This window comes from Vidua macroura, chromosome 1, assembly GCF_024509145.1.
Source record: "Vidua macroura isolate BioBank_ID:100142 chromosome 1, ASM2450914v1, whole genome shotgun sequence".
Classification (NCBI taxonomy): domain Eukaryota; kingdom Metazoa; phylum Chordata; class Aves; order Passeriformes; family Viduidae; genus Vidua; species Vidua macroura.
The window spans coordinates 151,968,552-151,995,619 of NC_071571.1; the positions used below are offsets into that span (position 1 = coordinate 151,968,552).

Genomic DNA, 27,068 nt, shown 5'->3' on the forward strand with positions numbered 1-27,068 from the left:
AAAAACCACCTGGAAAAGTGCCCAGCCAGCGTGGTAACTTCTCCAACCCTACAAATTTCACTTTGGGGGGAGATCATGACCCCAAAAATGACCCTGGCATTTTCGGTCAGAGGGAAGGAGGGGTGAATCAGGGTGGAGTTTGGTGAGATGGGATAACATGTCAGTCTTTGCTTGTTGACCAGCAAAATTCTCATTTCCAGAATGTTCACACCCCACCTCCAAAAATGCCACATTAAAGAAGTCATTTGTGTGATTTCAGGAGAGGCGAGATGCACTGAGATTTGCAGGATGAAATCTGTGCTGGCATTAACACCTTGATATTCCAGCTAGGAGGTGCAGCCAGCAATAATCAGACAAGGAAATTGAGGAAATTCTCTTCAGCCTCCCTGTGGAGATTTAAAATGGTGAATTGTATCAAGGAAGAAAAGGACGAATCTTTTATGTTTCTTTTATTCTTTTCATCCTACAGAGTGGAGAGACTATTAATAACAGAGACAGGAAGGGGCTTTTTTTTCAATATTAATTTTATCTTCTTACAGTTCCTTTAAATTCAGTAAAACAGATTAATTTCTTATGTCAGGCCAATGAAATCAATGGAATTACACCACTGGCTTGGCTGAGACTCCTTCCACTAATTGCATTATAAATATAAGTCTGCATTTAACTCCCATTGCAGTCACCGGGATTTTTTTTTTCCAAATTATTTCAGTGAGTTTGGGATCAGATTTATATTACAGGATCCTAATCAGACTTTGTAGACACCAATGCAATGATTAATGCAGGAGCATCCATTTTAAACATACTGCAAGCTGCAAAATAAAGGACATTTTTATTCCTGGCTGTATAAATCAAGCAAATGGAAGTGACCTAGGCAGTGACCCAGGGTTGCTGGAAAACCTCTGAGTTACTCTTCAGTGTGTGAAATATGTAACACATAAACCATGTGAAAGAACTGCCTGGATGCTGCTAAAGCAGGGTCCGTGTCCTTTTGGTCTAACAAGGGCTATTTTTATGTTGGATTTCAGCAGAATTTAACCTGGTTTGGTCAGTCTGACTCTGACCTTTGCCAATCTGTTCCTGCAGGTCCAGGATGCTGTGAAGTGCCGGGTTGTGGATCGTCAGGAGGAAGGGAATGGAGACTCAGGGGGGTCATTTCAGAACGGACACGCTCAGCTAATGGTAGGGAAATCTCCCACTTCCCCTTTAGTAGGGGGTTTATGGGGATTTTTTAACTCATAACTGATAAGTAGAGGGCTCTGTCCACCACAGATCATTAATTCACCATTCTTATTTCCTTTAAACTTTGGCTTGAGCAAACACAGCCCTTAAAATGGACTTTTTCACACAAATCTGGGGCGTTGCATTGTAATTTCAAGGTTCTCAAGCTTGCACATCAGGTTTTGCAGACATCTTGGTGAGATCCTTTCTTTCCCAGAAAAATAAAGAACCAAAATACAACTCCTATGTCTTCCAGACCTTTTCATCCCCATCAAGCTGCCTGGTCCTGGCTGGAGCTAGGAAGTAGTAGTTTAATACTGTTTTAATCACAGTCTCTTAGGTTACTACCATGAAAAATGCTGTCTCAGAGGGATTTTTTTTCTCTCAAAAGCACACTTTGCTTCACTGGGAATTGTTTAAGCTCTGTAAATTGTGGTCCTGTTGTGTAAATCCTTTGCAAAGAGTAAAGGAATTGTCTGTGGGGCTTTGCCCTGCATCTGTTCCACTGTCATGATGTAGTTGATGCAAGAAACATTTAATTTCTGAGGTTAAGATAAAGATATCAGGAGAATCAGAGGATCTGAGCAACTTCCAAAAGCTCCTGGTTAATATTAGAGCTACAGCACAATCCAGTGATGTTTTTTCCCAATCACTCCTGTGCTGAGCAGTTTTTGCCAGGCTATGAGGCCTCATTTCAAACAGCACAACCTTGTAGCCAGGACATCAGCAGAGCTTTAATTCCACCACACCTCGGTGGTGTTTACTAAAAACAGGTGCCTCATTTCTCATTTAAATGTGGAGTCTTCTCATTTTCAGACAGGTTCTCGCTCTGCCTAATTGTGGGTAATTAGAGGGCCCCTTGCATGCCTGGTGCTTCAGCTTCTTCAGTAATAGACACCATAATCACACCCAGTCTCAATCTTCTTTTCCCTAAGTTAACACCCAGAGTTTTCTTATTCTCCCTGTGTAAATCACGTGCCCTCAAATTATTTATATAACCCCCTTCAGGTTCTCAGCATCCTGAAAAAAAGGTGGATCCTGTGATTGTCAGTCTGCTGTCACCATCCCAATTTCAGGGTTTTGCATCTCTGTACAACTCCACATTTCCATTCATTATCAGCCACCTTGGGAAATTCTGTGTCAGCTGCGAGTTTTTTAGCAATGTTGCATTTCCTCCTGTGCTTCTGATGAGTGTGAGGAGGAGCAGGGAGCTTACAATCACTTTCCTCACATTCCAGTACAAAAAGCTGCGGAATCTAGCTGTGAGTGATGACTCCTCACTGGGTATTTTTAGAGGGGTACAATGTTACTTTGTTGTAAAATCACCTAAGGAATCAAAAGCTTTTGCAGGATGACATTTTTGCCGTTACCTTTTCTGTTTATCTCCAAATCTGCCCAGCTAGTGAAAAGGAATTTAGCTGAGTAGAACTGTTTTCCCCACAAGATTTTGTTGACTGGTATTAAATATAAAACTGTCTTTCATTTATTTATCAGCAGAACTAGTGTAGGCTGTTCAGCTGCATTTTTCTGGAACTCCTATCATGAAAATGAGATTATATTTTTCTGTGTCATCCCATTTGCCCATTTGAATGCTAGTTCAGTCGTATTTCTCTTCTGTTCTTCTCAGATTTGTTTGATATCCCAAAGAATTTACTGAGAAATTAACATCAGGAAGGCTGAGATAGTTCAAACACTCTTGGCTCTCCACCTGCTAATATTTAAGTGTTTATCCCACAGGGATGGGGATTTTTCCCACATTCTTCTCAGTGTTCAAATGGATTTCATTTCATCACATTAATACAATTATGTTAAGTGTCTTTCTGAAATGATACCAGAAATAATCAGTGAACTCTTCTACCTGCTGCCAGTCTGCAGCTTCCCCATTACTCCATGAAAGCTCATGGCCCGCTGTGACTCAGTTTATCCAGTTCTTTGAAATGTTATCTGCTCAAAGCTTCAGAAAAAGGATTAACTCCTCCTGGGAGAAGAAAGGAGTTCCCTTTGGCTGCGCAGACCACTTGAAAAAGTTATTCAGCCTTTGTGCCTGTGGGAGACATTGATTTTATATGTTAAGAGTTTCAGAAGCGGAGACTTGTTCCCACTTCATGTGACTTGGTGACAGATCACAAAAAAGCCCAGTGGGGGTGGAGCATTCCCAGCAGGATCCCCAGATCTCTTTAATAAAGGGTGGGGAATCCACTTAAATTTATGTGTGGAGTGATACATTCAAAACAGTTTGGGCCAGGAACTTGTTCCCTGTTTTTTTAGGAGTGTGCATAAATGTGTTCCAGCAAGATATTTTAATCTGCAGCCCAGGGATAAGTGAATGGATGAGCAGATGAACCCCAGTTGAAAAGCGACGTTCCAGCTATTGAATTTTATCAGTGATAAAATTCAAAAGCCAACAGGTGGAAAAACATGGTGTGTTTACCATGTTTGAAAATCCAAGCCAAACCTCTCCCCTCCACTCTCCTGGCAAAGGCTGTGCCCACCTCACTAATAAAGTTGGAGTTTTACATTTTTCCAAGTTTTCCTGTCCTTCACCACCCCATTTTGACCACATCCTCTGTGTTCTCTGTCTTTCAGACCGATTTCGAGAAGGACGTGGACATGGCTTGTAGATCAGGTGAGCACATCACAGGTGAGAATCAGCAAGTGACCTGGTTTGGGGATTGAACTAGGCCATTTTTTTTTCTTTCCTTTCTGTTTCCTTTGTGTGTGTCTTGGTGCCTTGCATGAGTTGCCCTTCCTTTCAACCCCGGCCAAAAGAAAGCAACACCCTCAATTCTCCCTATTTCCCTATTTTCCTATTCAATTCTCCCTGCTTTTCCTGTTTTCCTGTACCTCTTTTGGCCTTTTAACTGAGATCAAGCCTTGCATCTGAGGGATTGTTTTTTTGCCCTGTAACACAGTGGCAGAGAAGAGCATCAAGGAAGAAGAGATGGGATCCATCTCTTCCTACTGTGATTCTTCTTTGTTCCAGCAGCCCCTGCTGGGGTCATGCCAACCTCAGGCAGCTCTGTGCTCATGAAGGGTGTCTTTGTAGAAAGTCTGGAATCTGGAGAGCCTTCCCACCACTCCACCTGGCTCCAGGCTCTTCTGTGCACCTGGAAGTGGTTGGATCTCTCCTCCTCTGCCTGCTCCTTTCTGCTGTGTGTTCATCACACAGGTTCCTTTGGATCCTGAGGATATGCATGAGTTGACAGCCCTTTTTCCCAATAATCCCAGGGGTGTCTGTGCTGCCTGGATTCTCCCTGGCTCCCTGTTCCTCTCCGAAGGTCTCATCCTCTCCTGGTCCTGGCATGACTGACCTTTTGGCTGAGGTTATTTTTCTTAGCCTTTGTAGATACTGAGGCTTTCATTTGCCCTCCCAGACTTTTCCCCTCTGCCAAGCAAGAGAAATACCAGCTTGCTTGGAAATTGCATAATTCATATCTTCCAAACCAGGATCTTCCCAAGACAGCACACTCTGTGTTCAGTCACCACTACGGCAAAGCGTCTCTCTCTTTCTTTTTATTACTCTTTCTTTCTTGCTTTCCTTTTTTCTTGTCTTCTTTCCTTCTCTCTTTCTCTCCTTTCCCTGCCCTGCCTTTTTTCTTCCTCCCCTCCTCTCTCTCTGTATATAAACATCTACCTGTCCTTTTCATTTATCCTTTTCTTTATCTCGTCTATCATTTATTTATCTGCTTCTAATGTATTTATCTATAATTCATCTCTTTCGTTCTGTCTCGCAATCACTTATTTATCTCTGTCCTCAGCTCTCTGTCTTGCTGTACCTGTTATTTATGTATTTCTGTCTGTCAACATTTGTCCCTGTCACTGTGTTTCTGTGTATTGTCTGTCACTGTCACTATCATTTATCTGTCTAATATCTATCTATATCTTATTTATCTTTTCCTGTCCATCTCTCTGCCTCACTCCCTCTCCCTGTGCTTATCACAGTCACAGTATATTTATCTCACTTACCCCTGTGATATCTTATTTCATGGTCTCTTTCTGTCCATTTATCTCTTTTCAGGGTCTCTCCATTTGTTTTTTCTTTCTGTTTTTCTGTCTCACACTTTCTAATCTAATTTCTAGCTGTCAGACTCTTCTCATTTGCCTCCCTCCTTCTCTTTTGACACCAAATATCTCAGTCCCAAAAAATCACGTGTGAAAAACATATGTGGGGCTATGTCTGAATCAAGGGGATGCTCAGGGAACATTCACCAGGCACAGAGTCAGGTGTAAACCACTGCAGACCCCAGATTCCTCCTCTAGAGGAGCCTTTCTGGATCTGCCACCACACCTCTTCATCCCAAATTGAGTTTTCCAGAGGAAGGGAAGAAGCTGTTTGTTTCACATGATTTCATGGCAGGAGCCCCTGGATCAGCAGCTTGCCAACAGCCTAAGCTTCCTCTCCTTTGCCAGCATCCAGCTCTAGAATTTGTATTTGTCTGCCTGGAGATTCTCCTCCTCTCATAAAGTGCTATTAGATTGTGCCAAGATAAGTAGTTAATAATAAACCTCATTTCAGAGACCTTTTGGAGTGGTGCATCATCCCATGCATTCTGCTTATTGAATAATAAAAACCAGGAGCCTGTCCAATGGTTTCTGGCCATCATTTCTCCTGAAGGCACCATCTGCCCTCTTGTGATGGATTGGAGATGTGGCTGAGACCACTCAGAACCCCCTCACATTGATCCCCTGGTAGGATTTGCTCCAGGGCTCGGTGTTGAAGGTTCAGTCCGCTCCTTGCTTGGACATTGCCAAGTGGAAACCTCTCCAAACCTATTTTCTGCAGCTGATGTGAGCATGGAGAAGAGCCTGGATCAATAAACCTTGCTGGGACTCCCAAGGGAAGGGTTCGACTTGCTCTGATTTATCCCAGAGATGCCAAGATGCTCATGGCTGCCAGAGTTTTCAGCTTTAAAAGCTCTTTACAAGCGCTTTTTATTCTCCTTTGTGCCTTGCTCATCCTGCCTTGCCTGCTCTGTAGTCTTGGGGAGGGATCTTTGATCTTCCCTCACTCCCACTCAGAGCTGGTAGGAAAATCAGTGTGTCCTCAGTGCCATGGGATGCCCGTTCCACCTCTGTCCCACATGGAGCAGCTGAATAATGTCAGCTCACCCCAAAAATCCTTCTCCCTGGTCCTAAAAAAGATCCATTTACCTATTTTTATTTCCTCCTTGAGATGGGTGAAAGGGGAACATAAATTTCTTTCTCTTTTGCTGTGCTGAAATTCTAGGTAAGTAGCCCACAACACTTTGCCCCACAGTCTGATTTCCATGATTTTCTGATTTTCCACCTGATGGAGACATCAAGGTTGACATCATTATTTTCCCAAGATCTTTGTTGCAGCCTGAAATCAACTGAGCAATAGATTATTATGCCTGGAAAAGGAGCAAAATATTTATTTTGTGGCCATTGTTGCATGGGAATGTGTCCAAATGTCCTTTATGACATGATCACTTCCTACTCAGTTTTAAGTTTTCCTCTCTTTTTAAGGAATATTCCTGTCACCACTTGCTTTCCTGAAGGGAAATTGAAAATTCCTAAATAATGAGCTCTCACAAAGGCTAACCATGATTACTGGAATGTAAGATTTTTTGGAGAGCAGTTTGAAATTCATAACAAAATACGGTGTTTCAAAATAACAATTTATTAACACTGGGACTATTAAGGGAAAAGAGCAACCTGAAGTATTTTAGTGAATTAATATAAAAATTAAAATTTGAAGGGGGGCTGGAACTCGTTGAACTTAAAAGTTCTCTTCCAGCCCAGGCCATTTGATGTTTTTATAGTTGTATGAATAATTGATAATGTTGCATTTCAGCTATTTCCTGAATCAAAATATTTTTTTTTACACGAAAGCAACCTTTTATTTTCAAGAATTCTACTCCACAGGCTAATAATGTATAGATTTCATATATACATGCACATACTAGATATACTAAATATCTAAAAATCTCTTTGGTTTTCAGGGTATTGCTATCAATATGTCGGCCTAGATGGGAGTTCTGGCCACGATTGTGTTGGAAAACTCACATCACAGAGAATTCTCCCAAAATAACAAAGTTTTTTTCTTCCCTAGCTTTAATTTTGCCTTTGGTATCCTGGATTTTAAAAATATAAATCATGTTAAACACTGTTGTGCCTCTTTGGGAGAGGTGCTGGTGGGAAGTGACTGTGGGAGGTGTCTTGATGTGTCAACAAGACGCCAGGTGAGGTGCTGAGGACGCTTCTCTGTCTCCCCAGTGCTGAACAAAGACATCACCACGTGCAGAACCTCGACCATCACGGGGACCCTGAAGCGCCCATCGCTGCCCGACGAGGAGAAACTGAAACTCAACCACCAGAAAGGCTCATCCAACTTCAACAGTCTTCCAGCCAACGTCTCCAAGATGCACCTTCAGGGCTCCCCACACTACCTGGGGGCCATCAACCTGAACGAGTTCAGCAACCACTCCCTCACCCTGAAGAAGGACAAGAACCAGCCGCCGAAATCCATCTACATCTGCGACGGGGACATCTTCAAGAAGTTGGACTCGGAGCTCTCGCGGGCGCAAGAGCAGACCCTGGACACCAGCTACGTGATCCTGCCCACCAACACGTCCACCTTGAGGGCCAAACCCAAAGATGAGAGCAAATACAGCATCAACATCGACCAGATGCCTCAGACGCGGCTCATCCACCTCAGCATGGCCACCGACCCCGGCTTCGTGGTCAAGAGTCCCCCGCGGGAGCCGGTGACCGTGGCGTGCAGTGAGGTGCAGGGTTCCTCCATGATCCAGCAGCAGCAGCAGCTGGCTCCACAGAACATCTCCAACGAGTCACAGATTCCCAACAGCCTGTGTGACGCGGGTGACTCAGGGAACTCGGGTGTGGTGTCCAAGAGCGAGACCGTCTCCACCCTCTCCATGAGCTCCTTGGAGGTGAGCGTGGAAATGGCAGTGTCGTTCTCAGCCCAGGGTGGTGTTCTGCCCTCAATCCCGGCCACTCCAGGGGGTTGAAAAGAAGAACTTTAGGGAAAATGTAGCCCAGGATGCAATGCCAGTGTCATATTACCCTGAGGGACCACTGGCATGTGGTCATATTTTGGAAAGTGATGTCACAACTTCCAGAGCACATTCCATTGCTGTATCAACTATTTTTAGCCCTACAGGTGCTACAAAGTAAAAAAAAAAAAAAAAAAGTTAATTTATCAAAGACTATTCATTTTAATGCCAGGCACATGGCCTGCCTTATATTTTCCCCTTTATATCCTCTACCCTATTTCCCATTTTGATGGTTTCAGGCATGATACAGATGAGAACACCCCAGTGATCCAGGATGGATGGGGTTTGGAGCAACCTGGGATAGTGGAAAGTGTCTGTGCCCATGGCAGGAGGTTGGAACTGGTTGATTTTAAGATCCCTTCCAACATAAATGATTCAATAACTCAAAATATTTGGCACTTCCCATCATGAAGAGCCAGAAAAACACGCTAAAGGTGTAGAAAAAGGGAAAGGAGAAGGACTTTTCCTGTTTTATTCTCTTACTAACCTTTACCCATCTTTTTCTCTCCTGAATACCCAGAGGCGAAAATCCCGGTATGCAGAGTTAGATTTTGAGGTGAGTACATCCCTTTCTAAATGTTGGTCCCAAAGTTTTTGAGCCACCCTCTCCAATTATCTCACTCTTGCCAGAGCACAGGAAATCCATGTTCAGCCTGCTCATACCTGGAAAGGGAAATCCTTCTAGAAATTGCTCTGCCTCTCCTTCTGAGCAGCAGAAGGTAGAAGTGAAATGCAGACAGGTCGAATTAAAAAGAAAATGAGATTGTAGAATATTTTCTAATGAAATTACCCCAATTCTACATGTTTGGGTGGGCTCTGAACACATTTACAGAGATGACAAACTGAGGAAAGGCTGGTCATGGGGACAGATATCAGTTAAAGAATACCTTCCTTAGGACATTGACAGTCAAGCTCAAATTCTGCAGCATAAAAATTTGATGGTTGCATGTTAAGGGTTTTTTTTTAGGTCAAAAATTAGTATTTTCCACTTTCTCCTACCATCTCACCTTGAAAATAAAGGCAGTGCTGCAGTGGGCCCTCAGTAAATGCTGAAGGTATTTCAGGCACCTGCAGAGAGATAGAGCTGGGGTTAAATGATGCAACTCTGGTGGGAGGACATGTTCCTGATGGGGTTTGCTGACCTGTGGCCCTTTGTGTTTGCTCCAGAAAATCATGCACACGAGGAAACGTCACCAAGACATGTTCCAGGACCTGAACAGAAAACTCCAGCACGCAGAGAAGGAGAAGGAGTCTCCAACAACGGACAGCAAGGTTAGTCGGACACTTCCAGAAGCCCTCTGGTACGAGCAGGACCATGGGAACCAGCAGGAAATTGGTTTTCTACCATGCATCTTGCAGAAAACACACATGCACCACACAGCAGCCCAGGAGGAGGATGTCTGTCCCTGTGTCTGTCTGTGGTGTTGTCTTCCCTGTGTGTGTCCTTGGCATCCCCTTTCAGGTCATCCCTTTGTGCCCTATTCATCCACTCCTGGGTAGGAACTGGAAATTGGGTTGACCATGAGGAAATCTAGGTGGAAAGTAGAGAGGGCAGAAAGAGGGGAAGCATCTCCCTTCCCTTGTGGGGCTGAGGCAGAGGCCAAGGTGGCAGTCATGGGATATTTAGGAGGGCCACAGCAGTGGGATTTAAGGTGGGATGTTGGGATCACATTTTGGGGACTGGAAACTATTAAATGTAGGTTATTTGTGACAGCTGATCACCTGTGATATGAGGATGTGGAAATGAGCAGGTCCAGACAAGGCCAGGAAGGTTCTCCAAGGGCTGGAGCATTTCTATGGGGAAAGGCTGAGAAAATTTGGATTGTTCAGCCTGTAGAAGAGAAGACTCCTAGATGAGCTTATTGTGGCCTTTCAGTCCCCACAGGAGCTGGAGAGAGACTTCGGCAAGGTCAGGTAGTGACAAGACTGTGACAACCAGCAAGGGGCAAGGGCTTTAACCTGAAAGTGAGTAGAGTTAGATGGGATATTAGGAAGAAATTCTTCCCTCTGGGGGTGCTGAAGCTCTGTCACAAGTTGCCCAGAGAAGCTGTGGCTGCTCCATCTCTGGAAGTGTCCAAGGCCAGGTTGGATGGGACTTGGAGCAACCTAGGATGGTGGGAGGTGTCCCTGCCCATGGCAGGGGATTGGAATGAGATGATTTTTATAGCCTTTTCTAACCCAAATCATTCTGTGATCCTGTGATATCCATGTTTTGCCTTTACAGGAGCAAAGTTCAAGGGAAAAGGGGATACCTTTAAAGGAGACAGACTTAGGGAAAGGCCTTTCAGCCTTTCTTAGGGGCAGAGGTCTGGGACTGGAAAAAATTATCAGGAGCCTTTGTAATAATTTTTGTTGTAAATAATAAAATAAGGAAGAGCAGGCAGATGGCACCTTCCACGTGTCTCAGCCAGCTGGGCAAGGACTGAAAGGCTGCAAGGAATTCTTACAGCTCCAGCTGAAGAGAAAAACAAGCAGCAGAGCCAGGCTGACAGTAAGAAATTAAATTTCCTGCACTCAGGAGAGAGGCAAGGTGGGCTAATTATAACAATCCTTGGTGATTTGTAATCAAAGGCCCTCAGGACAAGAAAGACATTGAGGGGCTGGGGAGAGAAGGGCAACAAAGATGGAGAAGGGTCTGGAGCACAGGTCTGATGAGGAGCACTTGAGGGAGCTGAGGGGACTCAGCCTGGAGAAAAGGAGGTCCAGGGGGGACCTTCTACTCTCTAGAACTCCCTGACAGGAGGTTGGAGTCAGGTGGGAGTCTTCTCTCCCAGGTAAAAAGTGATAGAACAGGATGAACCAGCTCCAGTTGCACCAGGGGAAGTTCAGGTTGGATATTTGTAAAAATTTCTGCAGTGAAAGGGTGGCCAAGCATTGGAGGAGGCTGCCCCAGAGAAGTGGTGGAATCGCCATCCCTGGAAGTGTTCAGAAACCGTGTAGATGTGGCACCTGGGGACACGGTCTAGTAGTGGCCTTGGCAGTGCTGGATCGACAGTTGGATCAGTGATCTTGGAGGTCTTTTCCAACCTCAATGATTCCATGACCTGAGACAGATCCAGGATGTAGCACCCCCCTGCAGTGGGGCAGATGTGGCACTGGTGGGGCTTATTTTGATGGGACTCCCTTGGAGGCAAGAGCAGAGCTCAGAGGGTGATGGAACAAGAGGTTTGGGTTTTTTTGGAGGGAAGCAGAGCACTACAGAGCCTTTGGTCTGTCTTCTGACCCCGCATTGCTGTGCTGAGCTCCAGAGATGTTACCCCAGCAAATCCTGCTTTCATTGCATGTGGCAAGGTGTCATTATGGGCTGCCCAGTGTCACAGAGTGAGAGGCAGTGGGTCTACAGGTTCAGATCAAAGAATCCTGCCAGGCCTATAATCCAAATGCTTCTCACTCAGTGTCACCTCTCCAGGGTTTTTTTTTTTTTTTTTTTTCTGTTATTTTAGTATGACGCAGCTGTAAACCCAAAAAATTCTTAAATCCAGTGTAAAAGCTAATCTCTGGTCTATTTGCAGGAGGGGTTTATAGATTGGGAAGGTTTTAGCATTTCAGAGATGCATCTATGTAGAATTAAAGTTGCCGCTGTCAGCATCAAAGAGCTTTGAGCTGCTGAAGGAGGTTCTGAAGGTGGCTTTTGCATATTGACTGTATCTTTTTCACGCTGGGAATTTTCTCTTGGATGTAACAGGAGAGGGGGAGCTTGTGAAGAGCAGGATTGGCAAGTCAGGAGAGGGTATTGGTTTAAAAAGCATCCAAAGCAATACAAAGTAAAATAAACCGGTTTTTCCCCAGCCCTTTTTCTACCTTTTGCTGCTGAGGACCCCATTGGAACTCAGGCCTCATCTTCAGCTCACCCTGAGAAGGCAAAGACCAGATAACAGGGATTAAAGGAACAACAAAAGAATGTTTTCTCTTTCATGCATGTTTAGGTTATAAAATGTTGGAGTTCTTCTTCTGGTGGCAGTGATAAAACAAACCTTAGTGTAAGTCTGGCTTTCATTGGCACTGCAGAGCATCGTGGACCTATCCCAACCCCTTCCATGACATTGTCTTGGTTTGAAAGACAGGTGTCTGCTAAGGAAGGCAGGAGGCTTCCATGAAATGGAAATTGCAAACCCCATCCCTCCAAATTATTATAATTTTGAAATGAAGGGGCTCTCAGGCAAAGATATGGGAGTAGGAATTACAGTTCTTTATTAGGAAAATTAAAAATACAAATGCAATAGTACAAACAACAACAAAAAAAAAAACCTTGACAAAGTCAGAACACGACCTGACACCCTGTGGGTCAGGGTGGTGGCAGCAGTCCCATTCCATGGTGGCTCAGCCCTCCTGCAGTGCCAGCTGTGCTTCTGCTGGAGCAGGGATCCTATAGAAGGGTGGAGTTTTCCTCTGAAGCTCCAGGGGTGCTGGAGATGAGCCTGGTCTTCTTCTGGGAATGCAGTGGAGAAAAAAGCTGCTCCTCTGGGAATCCAGTGGGAAAAGGCTGCAGTGGTGTTCAAAAAGTCAGATTATATCCAGGTAGGAATGCTTGGCTCCTCCCCCTGGGCGGAGCATCTCCCAGTGGGATGACGGAATTTTATCAGCCATGCAGGGACACTCACTGGCCATGAACAGAAGAGATCTCCTGGAGGGAGGATTGGTTTGTGGAAGAGATAAAGAAAAACTGCCCAATGAACAGAAGATAACTGCCCCACCTCTAACAGATTGCAATAGAATACACACCCTCAGCTAAATATTTCAACCTAAGACAGACATGAATCCAAACATTCCTTAACCGGCAGAAAGCTCCGTGCCTTGGCATGAGCAAGGTCATCAGGATCCTGGAGTACCCCTGAACCCTTCCTCATCCCAGAGCAGAAGGGATATTTCCTGGGTCTGCTCCATCTGCCTGCATTGCTGTTCTCTCTGATTTCCCTTTTAAATAAACAACCACAAAGTCAAGCTCCCAAGTCTCTCTCCAAGCTTGGCATTTTCCCAAACTCTCCTGGCAGCATGTCCCACTGTCCTCAGCCCTTTCCAGGATACAATGCTTGTCCTGATCTTGCTGTTCCTCCCTCAACGCCAAGGTCAGAAAAATGCTGATTAAACTGGAAATAAATGTCTGTACAGGACAGGCATCCTGTGGATTCCTAGGAATGGTGCTGGCCATTTTTAGGGATCAATTTTTTAGGGATTTTATTGTAAATTGCCATCCACACAGTACTCCAGTGCACTTACCATATCACACTAACCACAAGCTCCTTTCACATGAACTCCTAAATTATCAGATTTTAAGGAAACACCAAGAGAAGAATGGGATGAAGGAACAGATTTTCAATCTCCTTAGGAAAAATGGTGGAAAATTCAACCATCACATTTTATTTATTGTTGAGAATTTCTCCAGCTTCAAGAGTAAAATATTTTTAGAACCCCTTTTTGAGGGGTTTTCAGCCATGACACAAAGGTTTATACAAGCACATGCATTCCTCCTTTTTAGGTATCCTGATAGATGGAAACTTGGGATAAATGTTAGTGGCATGTACACTCGATAAAGTGTACCTTTGCTCTCTGTCCCAGAGAAGTAACTGGCAGAGCTGGAACATAATCAGGGACTCACAGAATCATAAAGGTTGAAAAAGACCTCTAAAGTCATCAAGTCAAACCACTAAACTGTGTTCCGAAGGGCAACAACTAAAAATTCCTCCCAGTATGTGACTCCACCACTTCCCTGGGCACCTGTTCCAATATTCAGTATCCCATCTCTCTTGACCACCCTCTCAGTGAAGAAATTTTTGCTAATATCCAGCCTAAACCTCCCCTGGCACAACTTGAGGGCATTTCCTCTTGTCCAATTCCTTGGGAAGAGAGACTGAATTGTAGGAATTTTAAATGGAGACGGGTTTGGGGATGAATTCTGCTTTTCCATCAAGCTGCAGTTGAGGAGTCCTAATCCACATCCCACTGGGATTGGGGTGTCCCCACTGCCATCAGCTTCCTAATGAGAATCTGTCAGAATTATGGGAAGCAGGATAGTTCCTGGAATGCCAGTCAGGTCTGAATCTTGCTCATACTCCAGGCATTCCCAGGAATGTGGCACTGGCCACAGTTATTGTTTCACTGCAGTTATTTTGCTGGAAACCAAAGCATATTCCTAATGATGAACTAAGTTGAGTCTCAGAGTACAGTAATTAAGAAATGCCCTCCTTGGGGAATAAACATGGATTTTTCCATATTTTCTTTTCCAGTGTATTGCATAAAATTTCTTCCATGTGACACATAGTTTCTGTTGTCTTTACCTCAACTCTAAAACGCTCCCACTGGAAGCACCCTCAACTATTCCTGATTAAAATCACATTTTCCAGCAGGATCCACGTTCAGAGCACACAGGACTACACATCCAGGTGGTGTTCAAGCCTTGGCCACCTCATCCATACAGCAGAAAAACGTGGTCACACTCAAAACAGCTTTGAGCTGAAGGAGGGACATTTAGATGGGATATTGGGAAAAATTTCATCCCTGTGAGGCCCTGACACAGGTTGTCCAGAGGAGCAACCAGGGATGTCTCATCCCTGGAAGTGTCCAAGGCCAGGTTGGGCAGGGTTTGGAACAACTTGGGATAGTGGAAGGTGTCCCTGCCCATGGCAGGGGGTGGAATGAGGCAGTCTTTGAGATCCCTTCCAACCCAAACCATTCGGGGATTCTGTGATTTGTGACTGTATGGACTGATCAGGGATGTCTATTCACTAAATCACTATTTCCCAGAGTTAATTTTTCCATACTAGGGAATTAAGATTGGAGCAGGATGACATCCAGCAAGATCTGATGACATCCAAGTTGAAAAGTCAGGTTTTTAATGCACTGATGGATCTCTGTATGACCTTACCATGATCCTGGCAGGTCCCTTCCCACTCTGGATATTCTGTGGCAAATTTTTTCTCCCTTGCAGCCTTCAACTTCAGGTGAGGTGGAGTTGACTTTTTTCCTAACTCAGAAGGAAGTTTTGGGGTTGTAGGCAGGAATTCTTTGCTCATGTTTTGCTGGAATTTGGGACAGATGTTCTCTGAACACCTGAAGAGATGGAAGAATCTAAAAATAGCACCTCAGGAACAGCTGGTTTGCTGTGCTCACCCTCTTCCCAAACCTGTGGAGGTTTCACACTGTTGCCCTTCCATTTTATCCCAGACCAAACTGGAAGCTGATGTAGCCCCTGAGAGGAAAACTGAATGAGCTCTGTGTGTGTGGAATATTTATCCCCCTGACAGCTTATTTGCAACCAGGAAGCATCAAAGTAACCAAAGACTTGGAGACAACCACAGCAGGATTTGCATCAAAATACCCAGCCACCCCCACCAGGCATCCTGATGAAAATTTAAAGCTCTCTTGGTGTCTGGGATGCACCAAACCCTCATTTTTAAGGCTGCAATAAGCAGTGAGTGGCTTCCACGTGGATTATAAATCTCTCGTTCTATAAGGGAGATTTTTGATGTATATTGGAGTGTTAGCTTGGGACTGACTCAGACAGCAGAGTTCTTCCTTCCTAATCACTCCCATCACTTTGACTCCTTCTTTACCTCCCCAATTGCTACCAAAAAAATAAAAAAATCCCATTGTTGGAAAGCCTTGCTGCAAGTTTGTTTCTCCCTTTCAAAGCCTGACCTTTGACTGGCACACTGCAGGCTCCACCATGCAATTTCTTCCCCTTTTTCCTCCTAAATACACAGAGTTACCCAGCTCTGAATTCTTGTAGCTGAGAGCTCTTCACATTAAAGCAGAGTAGTGGTTATTTTCAAGCTGCTTTGTACTACACAGGAAATATTTTTCCTCTGCAGATCTCTGTTCTCAGGGTTTAACATCTCCAACGCTGCTGCTCCCTGGGAGTTAATTGCCAAAGAAATTCCAGGGTTTGGGCTGGACATTGAGAGGTGTCTGTGGTTTTGTAGGCTTTTAAAAAAGCCAAGGTTTTGCTTCTCCTACGCTTTGATAGCAGTGGAAGTGCCCCTCCTGCCTTCCCCCTCAGCAGGAGTCCTTTGATGCAGCTCCATTAGAGAAGCTGGAATCGCATCCATATCCCTCTTTTCCTGCCAGCATCTGGCTTGGCATTCATTTTAAACAGCAGCTCTTTGCTTGTGCCGAGGTCAGCGCTGGACAGAGCTCTGCAAATTCCGTGGATTTTCTCCTTCTTGTTGATGAGCTCCCTGCCACATTCAGCTCCCTGCAGCTGGAATGGCTTTTGCTTTGGCTCCTGTCCTGCAGCTCACATGCAGGATCTGGACTGTTTATAATTCATAGAATCACAGAATGGTTTGGATTGGAAAGTATGTTAAAGATCATCTCATCCCACTCCACTGCCATGGGCAGGGACACCTTCCACTATCCCAGGTTGTTCCAAGCCCTGTCCAACATGGCCTTGGACACTTCCAGGGATGGAGCAGCCACAGCTTCTCTGGGAAAAAATGCAACTCTCAAATCCCATCCCAAATTTCCACTGATCCTAAAAAGTGCCTGCTCCAAATCCTGTTTTAAAAAGCTATAAGGTTTTTTTCTGCCTAACTTTTCCCTATTTCCTTCTGGACAGTGTTTCTGTCTTGATTCCTCACTTTCTTTTCTCACAATGAGATTTTTCTTAGCTTTCCTCTCTGGACATCTGGAGATTTACCCATTCCACCAGCACTGGCTTTGGCAACCTAATGGAGTTTTGAGAAAAAAGGACCATGGAGTCACAGCAAAAGGTCAAAGGGTTTTAAGATGACAGAGGGCAGGTTTAGATTGAATATTAGGAAGAAATTCTTCCCTGTGAGGGTGCTGAGGCCCTGGCATAGGTTGCCCAGGGAAGCTGTGGCTGCCCCATCCCTGGAATAGTCCAAGGCCAGCTTGGATAGAGCTTGGAGCAACCTGGGATGGTGAAAGCTGTCCCTGCCCATGGCTGGGGGGTGGGATGAGATGATCTTAATGTTCCTTCCAACCCAGGCCATTCCCTGATTCTATAATTCTATGATTTTATGGATATTGATGGATATTGCAGCTCATCCCCAGGCAGAGCTGTGTCTCCCTGATGTGCCCTGCTGCAGGAATTGGAACATTGGGAATCTGCTGGCTGGGTGTCCCTCTGCAAGGGAAGCTCCACTTTTGGGAAGAGTGTCTTTGTGTCACAACTTTAATCCTCTCTGCACTGCTTAAAGGCAAATTTTAACAGACCAATTAGTGAAGCTTTCATAGGGAGGAGCTCTGCATAAAGTCTGATAATTACCGCAATAAATTCTGTTATGAAAATGACGTCAAATCTTAATTCAGTCAGCCATAAACCATCTGCCAGCTCCCAGGTGTCAAAATACATCATCAATCAGAAGTTCACCTCCTCCTGCAGATCATCCAGCACCTTTTGTCCCAACACTTAGGGGACAAAATTTATCCCAGAGAAACCTGTTCCCTGTATCCTCTGCTCCAGCACCGGGCAGTGCCACCAGCACATGGAAACTCCTGGTTTTTTATACTCTGAAGTATGAATAATTCTTTATAGAGTCTAAATAGAAGACTCTATGAAAAATCATGCTTTGAGTACTCTTGGTCCCCTCCTGGATCCTCAGTTGCCCCCGTGAGGCAGCTTTGAGAGTTTTCAGCATTTTAGGGAATTTAGTCCTCCAGGTGGGCTCTTCACAGACCATAAGCATTGTCCCAAAAAAGGTTGGGATTGGCCCAGCTGGATTAACAGCAAGGATGCTCTGGAAAGCAGCCTGTTCCTCATGCTGGTGGGACCACAGGTGTTCTGTGCAGCTTTTAGGCTTTTCTGGAGTCAATAAAAGACTTCCTTGATCAAGAGCCTGTTCACTTTCAGCTGTTTGGCCTCACTAGAATTTGTCTCACAGCCACCCCTTCAGGATGGATGAACTTCAGGGAATTCAGAAGCAGAAGACAAATTTTTATAGCCCAGCAAATGCTGGGTATTTCAAGTTTCTTAACTGATCTCCAAGTTAAAACCACAATTTTTTTCCCCCAATTTAATTTAATGAAATTCTGAACAAAGCCCGCCACTTCCTTTTATTTTGCTTTTCTCCTAAATGAAAAGGGAAAAAAAAAAAAGGAAAAAGCATAATCTTTGTAGTTCAGTAGCATAAAATAAAAGAACTGCAGCTACTTCTTTCTGAGAAGGAAAGGAAAATTTATCATTCTCTAAAGAAACAAGACAGCTTTCCCATTTTCTAATCACATTTCATCGACATTGATCTGAAGATGGATTAGATGAGCGTGAGCCACATTTATCCTTCAAATCCCCTGCTCTATGCCCTGAATAACTTCATTCTGGTCCTGCAGTCATCAATGTCGTGGGGAGAGACCATTTGGGTCATGAAATATCCTTCAAGTTGACACCAGAGGCAAGGAAAACAGCATGGGAGGGAGTTCCAGGGGAGTTATCACTGAGTGCTCAGCAGAAGGCCCTGAGTTGCTCCTCAGTTATTCAGGGTAACCATAAAAACTGGCTGTTAAAAAATGAAAACCAACGAAAAACAATCAAAACCCCCACAAAACAAACACAGGGAGGTGCAGCTCGAGCAGCCCGAGCGGTTCATGGGCTTTGGCTGAAGTGGGAAATCCAAGCTGTGCCTCAGAGCAGACTCTTGGGCTGTGTTTATGCACTGCAGGGATGTTGTTCCTAAGGAAAAGAGCTCGGCATGAAGTCAGCCTGGACTTCTGGAGGCAGCACAGGAAAGTGTGGAGGGTGAGGGAGGGGATTCTGTCCCTCAAATCTGCTCTGGTCAAACTCCACCTGGAATCTTTTGTCCAGTTCTGGGGTCTCAGCACACGAAGGATGTGGAGCACCAAGATGATCAGAGGGGTGGAGCAACTCTGCTGTGAGGAAAAGCTGAGAAAATTGGGATTCTCCAGCCTGGGGAAGAGAAGGCTCCAGAGAAACCTTAGAGCCCCTTCCAGTGCCTGAAGGGGCTGCAAGAGAGGTGGAGAGGGACTTGGGAACAGGGATGGAGTGCCAGGACAAGAGGGAAGGGCTTTAAATTGACAGAGGTCAGGGTTAGATGGGATATTGGGAATTAATTCTTTCCCGTGAGTATGCTGAGGCCTTGGCACAGGTTACCCAGAGAAGCTGTGGCTGCCTCATCCCTGGAAGTGTCCAAGGCCAGTTTGGGACTGGAACCTGGGAGAGTGGAAGGTGTCCCTGCCCAGGGCAGGGGTTGGAATTAGATGGTTTTTAAGGTTCCTTCCAAAGCAAACCATTCTGTGATTTTGTGATGATTCCCTGAAGACCAAGGGTAAGGACCCACCACCATCACCTTTCCATACCCACCACGAGTCCAGCACAGGTGACTCTGCAGTCTGCCAGGACCAGCTCCAGCAGAAGGATGTGTGGATTATCTCAATGCACTTCACCTCTGTCTTTGTCAGAGAGCTGGGGGGTTTTGTTGGCACTGCACCCTAAACACCTTTTATCCCAAATCCCCTCCCTCCACCTTAAAAATCTGCAGCTAAAACAAAAGTCGGGGCTGAATGAAGGAGACTCCGAGTGCCACCAGGATGATGAACACCTCGAGTCTGGAGTTGGTTTTACCCCAGCTCTGAGTGTGGGTGCTCCCTCCTTTCCCACCCCTTTTTTTTCTCCACAATGCTGGCACCAGACAGGGACTGATAAACATTTTCCTCCTTCCCAGAAGCTCCTGGACTGTGTCAGGCCAGAGTGATGGCTCTGTCCCTGGCAGAGCAGCTCCTGGTGCTTTCAGCCCCTGTCTGGGGCCAGCCCTGGCTGTCTCGGAGGCACCAGGCCAGCCCCAGTGTCTTTTCCAGCCAGATTACACATCCCTCTCTCCAGGATTTCTTTCTTTTCTATGCATAGCTCAGTTTTCCCTCCTGTCTGCAAGGATTGCAAAGACCCCACAGTGAAGCTGGAGGGAAATGCCAGGGTTGGAGCATGAGCCCAGTGCCTGTTTCTCTGTGCTGCTCAAGTGGTCAATACCCCATAAAAACTTTTTCCCATATGGAGGGAAAGAAAAGGGGAGCTGTTCCCAGCATCCTGCTACCAATTCCCAGGGTGGTTTGTGCCAAGAGGAGATTTTCTTTTGTCTCCCAGCATCCTTCACAGAGCTCTGCCAGGCTGATTAACCTGCTCAGAGATCCCCGTGGGCACCGAGTCCTCCTGCAGCCACCCCTGAGCCAGCACTTCCCTCACAGCCTCACCAGAGAAGCCTGATCCCTTCCTGAGAAATGGAGAACTAAAAGCAAGTCTCCCTTCTTCATTTTGTCATTTTTCCATAGCTCTTTTTCATCTTCTAACTGTGAATAAAAACCTTTGGAGTCACTAAGCTCACCACAGTCACAGGTCGATATCACACTGATAAGGAGGATGGAAATCACCATGTGGGGTCAGACCCAAGGGCAGTTTCTGCCTCCTCTCCATGGCAGAGTGAAAAGGAGCCTGGAGAAATAAAAGGGCCAGCCTGTGGTGGTGCATCTTCAAAAAGATCCCCAAAACTCCAGGAATTTGTGCTCAGAGACCCCTTGATGCAGAGAGCTGTCACTTCCCTGGATAGCTCCGAATAGATGCTGGTTTTGTGAGTGTTTCCGTGTACTTTTCATGAGTTTAGAAGTTTTCAGGATGGACAGAGAGCTGTGGAAAGGTGGCCTGGAGGTTGGCTGGACACTGTGGGCAGGCCCAGCTCCCAGGGTTCACTCCTTGGTGCTCTGGAGTTCCTTTGTTGGAAGAGATTATCCCAATCCCCACCACCAGTGGTCCATTCCTGTCATCCACAAACTCTCAGAGCTTCACAGACCTCTTTTACATCCAACCATAATCTCTTCTAAGGCCTGAAGGTTGGAGTTTGCAATCTTTCCTCCCACAGGACATTCTCTATAACTTTATCCATGGCTGGAAACCGGCCACATTTATCATTTTCCCTTTATCTTCCTCTCAGGAAGCCCATGGAGTGCCCAGAATATTCAAGATGCAGGTGCAGAATGGAGCTGTTCACTGCCAGAATAATATTTCCTGTTTTGTTTTCTCTTCCTTTCTTAATTCTTCTCTTCTCAACAACTCACAACATTTAATGTCTGGGGTTTGAATAAATTTTGTCACCCTTAGGTGGTGTTCCCCAGTGACAGGGCTGATCTGAGGCCACTGCTGTAGATGTGAGCTCATAATTTTTTCATTTTGTCAGTTTTTGGTTTTTTTTTCCCTCCCTCAGTTTCTGTTCCCTCCCTGGCTTTGCAGCTCCTCTTGCTCACTAGCCCATGACAGGGAGGGCTCTGAGGGTTGCTGATCACGTTCAGGGTGCATGATCAGATCCGGGAGCATCCTCCCAGCATGAAGGAGAGGATGAAGGTCAGGAGTGTGGCAGATGGAGAGAGACTGCTAAAACAGGGATTGGCTGCAAACAGAACCTGATGCTGAAGGTGGCCATAAATAATGCCATCAAAAAAGGTCTCTTGTTTGAGGGGAAAAACCGAATTATTTATGAACTTCATGCATAAAATCACTTGTGCTGCTCTCTAATACAGCTGTGGACATCAGCAGCTTTGAAAACTTGTGGCATTGCAGCAGTGGTGGGAGAAAAATATTTTTTTCCACTGAAAAAAATCTGTCTTGACCTGTTTTTCTTCACCTTTTGGGAAACTTAAATTCATTCCAATTTTTGTTCCCATTTGTGCTTTTTTCTCTGTGTTCCTCCCTGCTGTGTCTTTTCAGGCAGACTGATAGTCTCCAAAAAACACTGTAGGTGGCAATTTCCCTTCAGGAAACTTCCAGCTTGTCTCATCAAGGCACACACAAGAGTTAAATAGGTTCCACTTTTTAATTGCAGTGATTCTAAAATAAGTTCCAGAAAAGATAATGTAACAAATCACGAATTTGATCACTTCTTCTGTCATGTGAGTATTATTCACTGTCATGTTATAGGTTGGAATAAAGTAAGAATAACACCAGCAGCATAAGGAAAGATCTGTATTGTAGAGTTTAATGAAAACTCCAGCTGCAGATTTCAAGAAATTGAGAACTGAGTGTTTTACATATGAGCAATATTTTTACAACCTGATTAAAAAAAAAAAAAAAAAAAAAAAAAACACCACAAAACCAATTTTCTTTAAAAATACTTATTTTTTTTTTCTCCCTTTGAATGAAAATAATTTCAGGATGCTTTCTTTCACTTCACTTTGAGATATTTACCTGATTTGTGCATTCCCCACCTTCTAACCACCAAAAACTCTCAACCAGAGCCTTCCTCCTGGGAGCAGTGGGGTGCAGGACCAACTTCAAGCACACCTTATTTTTACATTAAAGTTTGGACAAGCAGAATTCCTGGCTTGGGTGATCCAATGAAAGCTGCCCCTGCAGGGATAATTCCACAGCAGCTTTCCTGTCAGCACTCCAGTGTGGAGCTGGGACAAACAAGAGCCTGGCAAAAACGTCTTAGGGAAGGACAAACTGAGGAGCTGAGGCTGCTGGATGAGCCTGCAGCAGATGGGGATGGAAGTTTCCTGTGGAGCTACAACGCTCTCAGCAGCATCCTGGAGTCACCCCACAGCCTTTTGTGGCTTCATCTCCCCTCAGTCATTAGATTTTGGTGACAGCCTCGAGCCTTGCCACGTCCTGGTGGCGTGTCCCCTGCACATCTGGCTCCTCATCTTCTCTCCAGGGTTTTCCCTCCTTGTTGTCATCCTCCATGAGCCGCTTTCCTCCCGTCCTTCCCACTTCTCCTTTGGCAGGTGGCTCAAAAGGGTTCTGTCACATCCAGGGAAGCCTTTCCCTGCCCAGTGCTGGAGTGTTTTTGTGGAGATAATGAACTGTGAAAAGCAGCACTGGTGTTTGGAGGGGAGAATCTGAGTGGAGTAACTAATTAAAAACCTTTCCTTTCTCTACCCACTGAGGAATACACTCATTTTCCAGCCCCTCAGCCCTCCCCAGAGCCTTGTCTCGGTGCATGTCAGCAAAAACATGGAAAGATTTTCTGGATCAATATCCATGGTGGGGTGCTGCGGGGAGACTGGGTTAACAAAGCCTCCAGGGCTTGGTGTGGAGTTGGTGGAAATGTTTTCAGCCTCCGAGCTGAGCTCCAGCTCCTCAAGCAGCACAGATTTGGTTCCCTGGTGGAGCAGGGAGCAGGTTTTGCTGCAATTAAAGAGTCTACAAACAGCTGTGCATCAAATTCAGTGGGTGTTCAGGAGGACCTCATTGTAATCTGGGTTTCATGCATGGGCTGGGTTGGAAGAGACCTTAAAGATCCTATAGTTCCACTCCCTGCCATGGGCAGAGACACCTTCCACCATCCCAGGTTGCTCCAAGCACTATCCAACCTGGTCTTGGACACTTCCAAGGATGGGGCAGCCTCAGCTTCTCTAGGAATTCCATTCCAGGGCCTCAGCACCCTCACAGGGAAGAATTTCTTCCCAATATTCGATCTAAATCTACCCTCTTTCATCTTAAAGCCATCACCCCTTGCCTTGTCACTACATCTGTGGAAGTTGAAAAAGATCTGATGCTCTCAAAACCACACTCAGTTTTTCAGTAGCAAAATCCTCAGCTGAAGGCTGAAATATCCAGTCATGAAGTGATGGAGGTGGCATTGGAAAGAAAAGCAACATTTTCTTCTTGAAAATAGACAGTTTGTACGCTAAGTGTCATTTTCATTGATATCCCACTTTATTTTGGATGGGAAGCTGCATGGAAAAAACAATTTGTAGATAAAAGAGGAGGCAAAATCATGGTATTTCTTGCATTTTGCACTAACTTTTCTTTCTTTTTCTCTCTCCTTTCTCACACTTTCCTCCTCCTGCAGCAAGAAAAACAGCAGACACCAAACAAGAGACCCTGGGAAGGCATCAGGAAAGTCCAGTCCCCGCCATCATGGGTTAAAAAGGACATCGAACCTGTGGCACAGTCTCCCCTAGAACTAAAAACTGTAGAGTGGGAGAAAACAGGGGCCACCATACCTTTGGTGGGACAAGACATTATTGACCTTCAGACAGAGGTCTGAGCAGAAAGGGAAGAAAAAGGACTTTTTTTTTTTCCGGAAAACAAACGAAACAAACAAAACAAAACCACGTTTTAAAGAAATGATTAAATTAAATCGGAACCGAGTGAGAAAAGTGTTTGGTTTCTTTTGAAACCTTTGGTAAGATGGAGTAACTTTTGTATTGTTCTCAGCAGAGAGGGGGAATATTACTTTATAGAGTATAGTAGCTGTAGGTTCAGGACAACACGAGCTTTCCCAGGCAGGACTGGAGGAGTGAGCCTGGAAGAGAGCGAGGAAGAGGAGGAGGAGGAGGAGGGTGGGGCGGGGCTGCAGGGGACAAGCCCTGCCAAGATGCTCTCGGGTCGCTGCCGCACACCAGGAGCCCTCCTGCTCTGCCATGGGGAGGTGTGGAAGGATGCCCAGCAGCCACCACAGAGGGCCCAGAAGATCAGGATTGTCTGGGGACACCGAGAGGGGACACCTGCAGGAGCCTCGCTGGGATGTGGCCTGGCTGGGGCAGACCCAGCCTGGAGGGACATCCCTCGCTCCCCCGCCTCTCCCTCGCCAGCTCATCCAAGAAGGAAGGAGATGGGACGCGCCAAGAAGTGGCCACAAGGACATTGCCACTCCTGGGTGCCACGCCACGACCTGGCATTGGCCCACGGTCACAGCGGGTCCCCGCGGAGGGGGACGTGGTGGCGTCACCCGCGGCTCGGGGGGAAAGGAGAGGTGGGGCTTCCTCCTCTCATCCCTCCCCGGCGGAGGAAAGGACCAGCTCCAAATCTCCAAATCCTGCTCGCCCCGTCTCCAGGGAGAGGGTGGAAGGTGGTAGACAACAAGACCAACAAGAAGAATGTAGGTCATGTCATTGACTGTTAAATAGATAAACTCAGCATGGGCCTTGCAAAGGTCCTCTTGGCCTCATCCTTTTTTTTTTTTTTTTGTGTTTGTTTTTTGTTTTTGTTTTTTTTGTTTTTGTTTTTGTTTTGTTGTTTTTTTTTTTTTGTTGTTCTGTTATTTGTCCTTGCTTTCGGACTCAAATCTATTCCAAGCTGCCCCTCCCTGGAAGGCAGAGAGAGAAAAAGGGAAAGACAGATCTGCCGCTGTACCTGGAGATATTGGTAAACAGAGACATTGCCTTAGGACATTGAGACAAACTGACAACATGAATAACGTCCACTTGGAAACAAACAGACAAAAAAAACAAACAAAATAATCTATTTTTTTCCTTCTTCTTTTCTTTTCTTCAATAAAAAGAGAACTTGAAACCCGAGACCTTTCTTTTCTTTGGCTCTTGTCATTTCGAATGCCTTTCTGTGCCATAGGACTGCTCAGGCATGGGGTGAGGATGCCACCTGCTGAAGGTGGAAGGCAAGTTGCTCCGTGGAAATTTTGGGATGGTGGGAATATACAGCCTCTTCACCGCTGGCTTGCAATGTTCTGTTTTGCTTTATTCGGTTTGGGTTTTGGTTATTTTCCCCTCGCTGGCTCTTCTCTGCCCACCCCGCTGCCCAGAGCCAGCAGCAGGTTCATGGTCCTACAGGAAGGAAGAGGTGGAGCTGATCAGGACAGCAAGACAATCCTCCTCATATAAATGCAGTATTTTCATTTCACTATGAAAAAAAAAAAAAAAGCTATTTAATTTTTTTTCATTTAACATTTCTCAAGGTCATTTACAAAAAAAATGAGGTGTCTACATTTCACCCCAAAAAGTGTTGTGCAATATTTTTATCATTAAAAAATGTGCCAGAGGCATTAGACACAGACTTTATTTTATTATTATTATTTTTGTCATTCCCAGCACTGTCTGTCTGATGTTGGGACCAGTTCTCCCAGTTTTGGAGGTGGATGGAGACAAATCTCTGGTTGTGAGTGGCCAGATTGTACCAGATAGCAGCAAAGCTTGATCAGGGTCTGAATTATTACTGTGCTTGGGTCTCCTTTTAATTAAAAAATACCAAACCTCACATTTTTAGGGAAAAATGACCAATGGGTACAAGATGCCAAGCAATTGCTGCCCCCAGCTGTGCTTCCCCCATGGGGAGATGTTGCTTGATGTGAAAAATCTCTGCCTTGACTTCCCTTTGGGCCACCTGGGTGATCTCCAAGGACAGTGGCATTTACCTTGCCCTTAACCAAAGGATATGAAGGATGGAAAGGAAAACTTAAATAAATCCAAATAGTTAAAAAATAGAGAAAGTGGTTACTCATAAAACTGTGATACTATTGTTCAATTTTTAGCTTATTCATGAAACAGGAAAGCACAAAGGACTCCCTCAGATGCTGGGTTGTATGATATTGTAATTATTATAATTACACATGATGAATTTTAGCATACAGGTATCTTTCTACTGTGTTTTGATTATTTTCTCTTTTTTTTTTTTTTCTTCCCTTCCCTTCTGCCCACTCAAGCCTGCCCTCTTCACTCCAACCTTCCCCGCTCACCCATTCACTGCAGCCGCCTGTGCAGGACATTAACGATGTTATGTAATTACAGAGATAAATGTTTGTTTAAGAACTGTTGATACTCGACTTTCTCTGCTCAGCTCCTCCGGTTAATCCTGTTTTTCCCACGTCCTGCCCTCCTTCCATGCCTTCCCCTCCTTCCTCTCTCTGTTCGTCAACACTTTTTTTTTTTTTTCTGTACAGTTTTCAGAGCACAAAATGAATGTGTCTTATTTCTAATAAAAGAGGTGGAAACTCCAGCCCTGTCTGCTTTTTAAAAGTGCTCCTGCCTGCATTCCATGTGTGCTTTGCATCTCTCCTGGGGGCTGGGAAACCTCTTCTGGCCCCACAGCTGCCACCTGGGCTCTCTAATGTGGAAGAGTCACAACACAGGGCTGAATTTATCCAAATTTCAGCTTTGTATCCTCTCACTCCTATAAAA

At 45.2% G+C, this 27,068-nt stretch overlaps 1 protein-coding gene across 4 annotated transcripts in view; it reads left to right on the forward strand.

Moving 5' to 3' along the window:
• ADGRB1 (adhesion G protein-coupled receptor B1) overlaps nucleotides 1-26,518 on the forward strand; it is a 140,317-nt gene extending 113,799 nt beyond the window's left edge. For 2 of the 4 annotated variants that reach the window (XM_053981688.1, XM_053981704.1), the window contains 6 exons: nucleotides 1,084-1,179; nucleotides 3,805-3,859; nucleotides 7,456-8,132; nucleotides 8,776-8,811; nucleotides 9,423-9,527; nucleotides 24,005-26,518. In XM_053981688.1, coding sequence (XP_053837663.1) covers nucleotides 1,084-1,179; nucleotides 3,805-3,859; nucleotides 7,456-8,132; nucleotides 8,776-8,811; nucleotides 9,423-9,527; nucleotides 24,005-24,202 — 1,167 coding nt within the window. In that variant the 3' untranslated portion in view covers nucleotides 24,203-26,518. The remainder of the gene's footprint in view (nucleotides 1-1,083; nucleotides 1,180-3,804; nucleotides 3,860-7,455; nucleotides 8,133-8,775; nucleotides 8,812-9,422; nucleotides 9,528-24,004) is intronic. The other 2 variants (XM_053981695.1, XM_053981714.1) reach the window with 1 other exon arrangement.
• The last annotated feature ends 550 nt before the right edge of the window (nucleotides 26,519-27,068 follow it).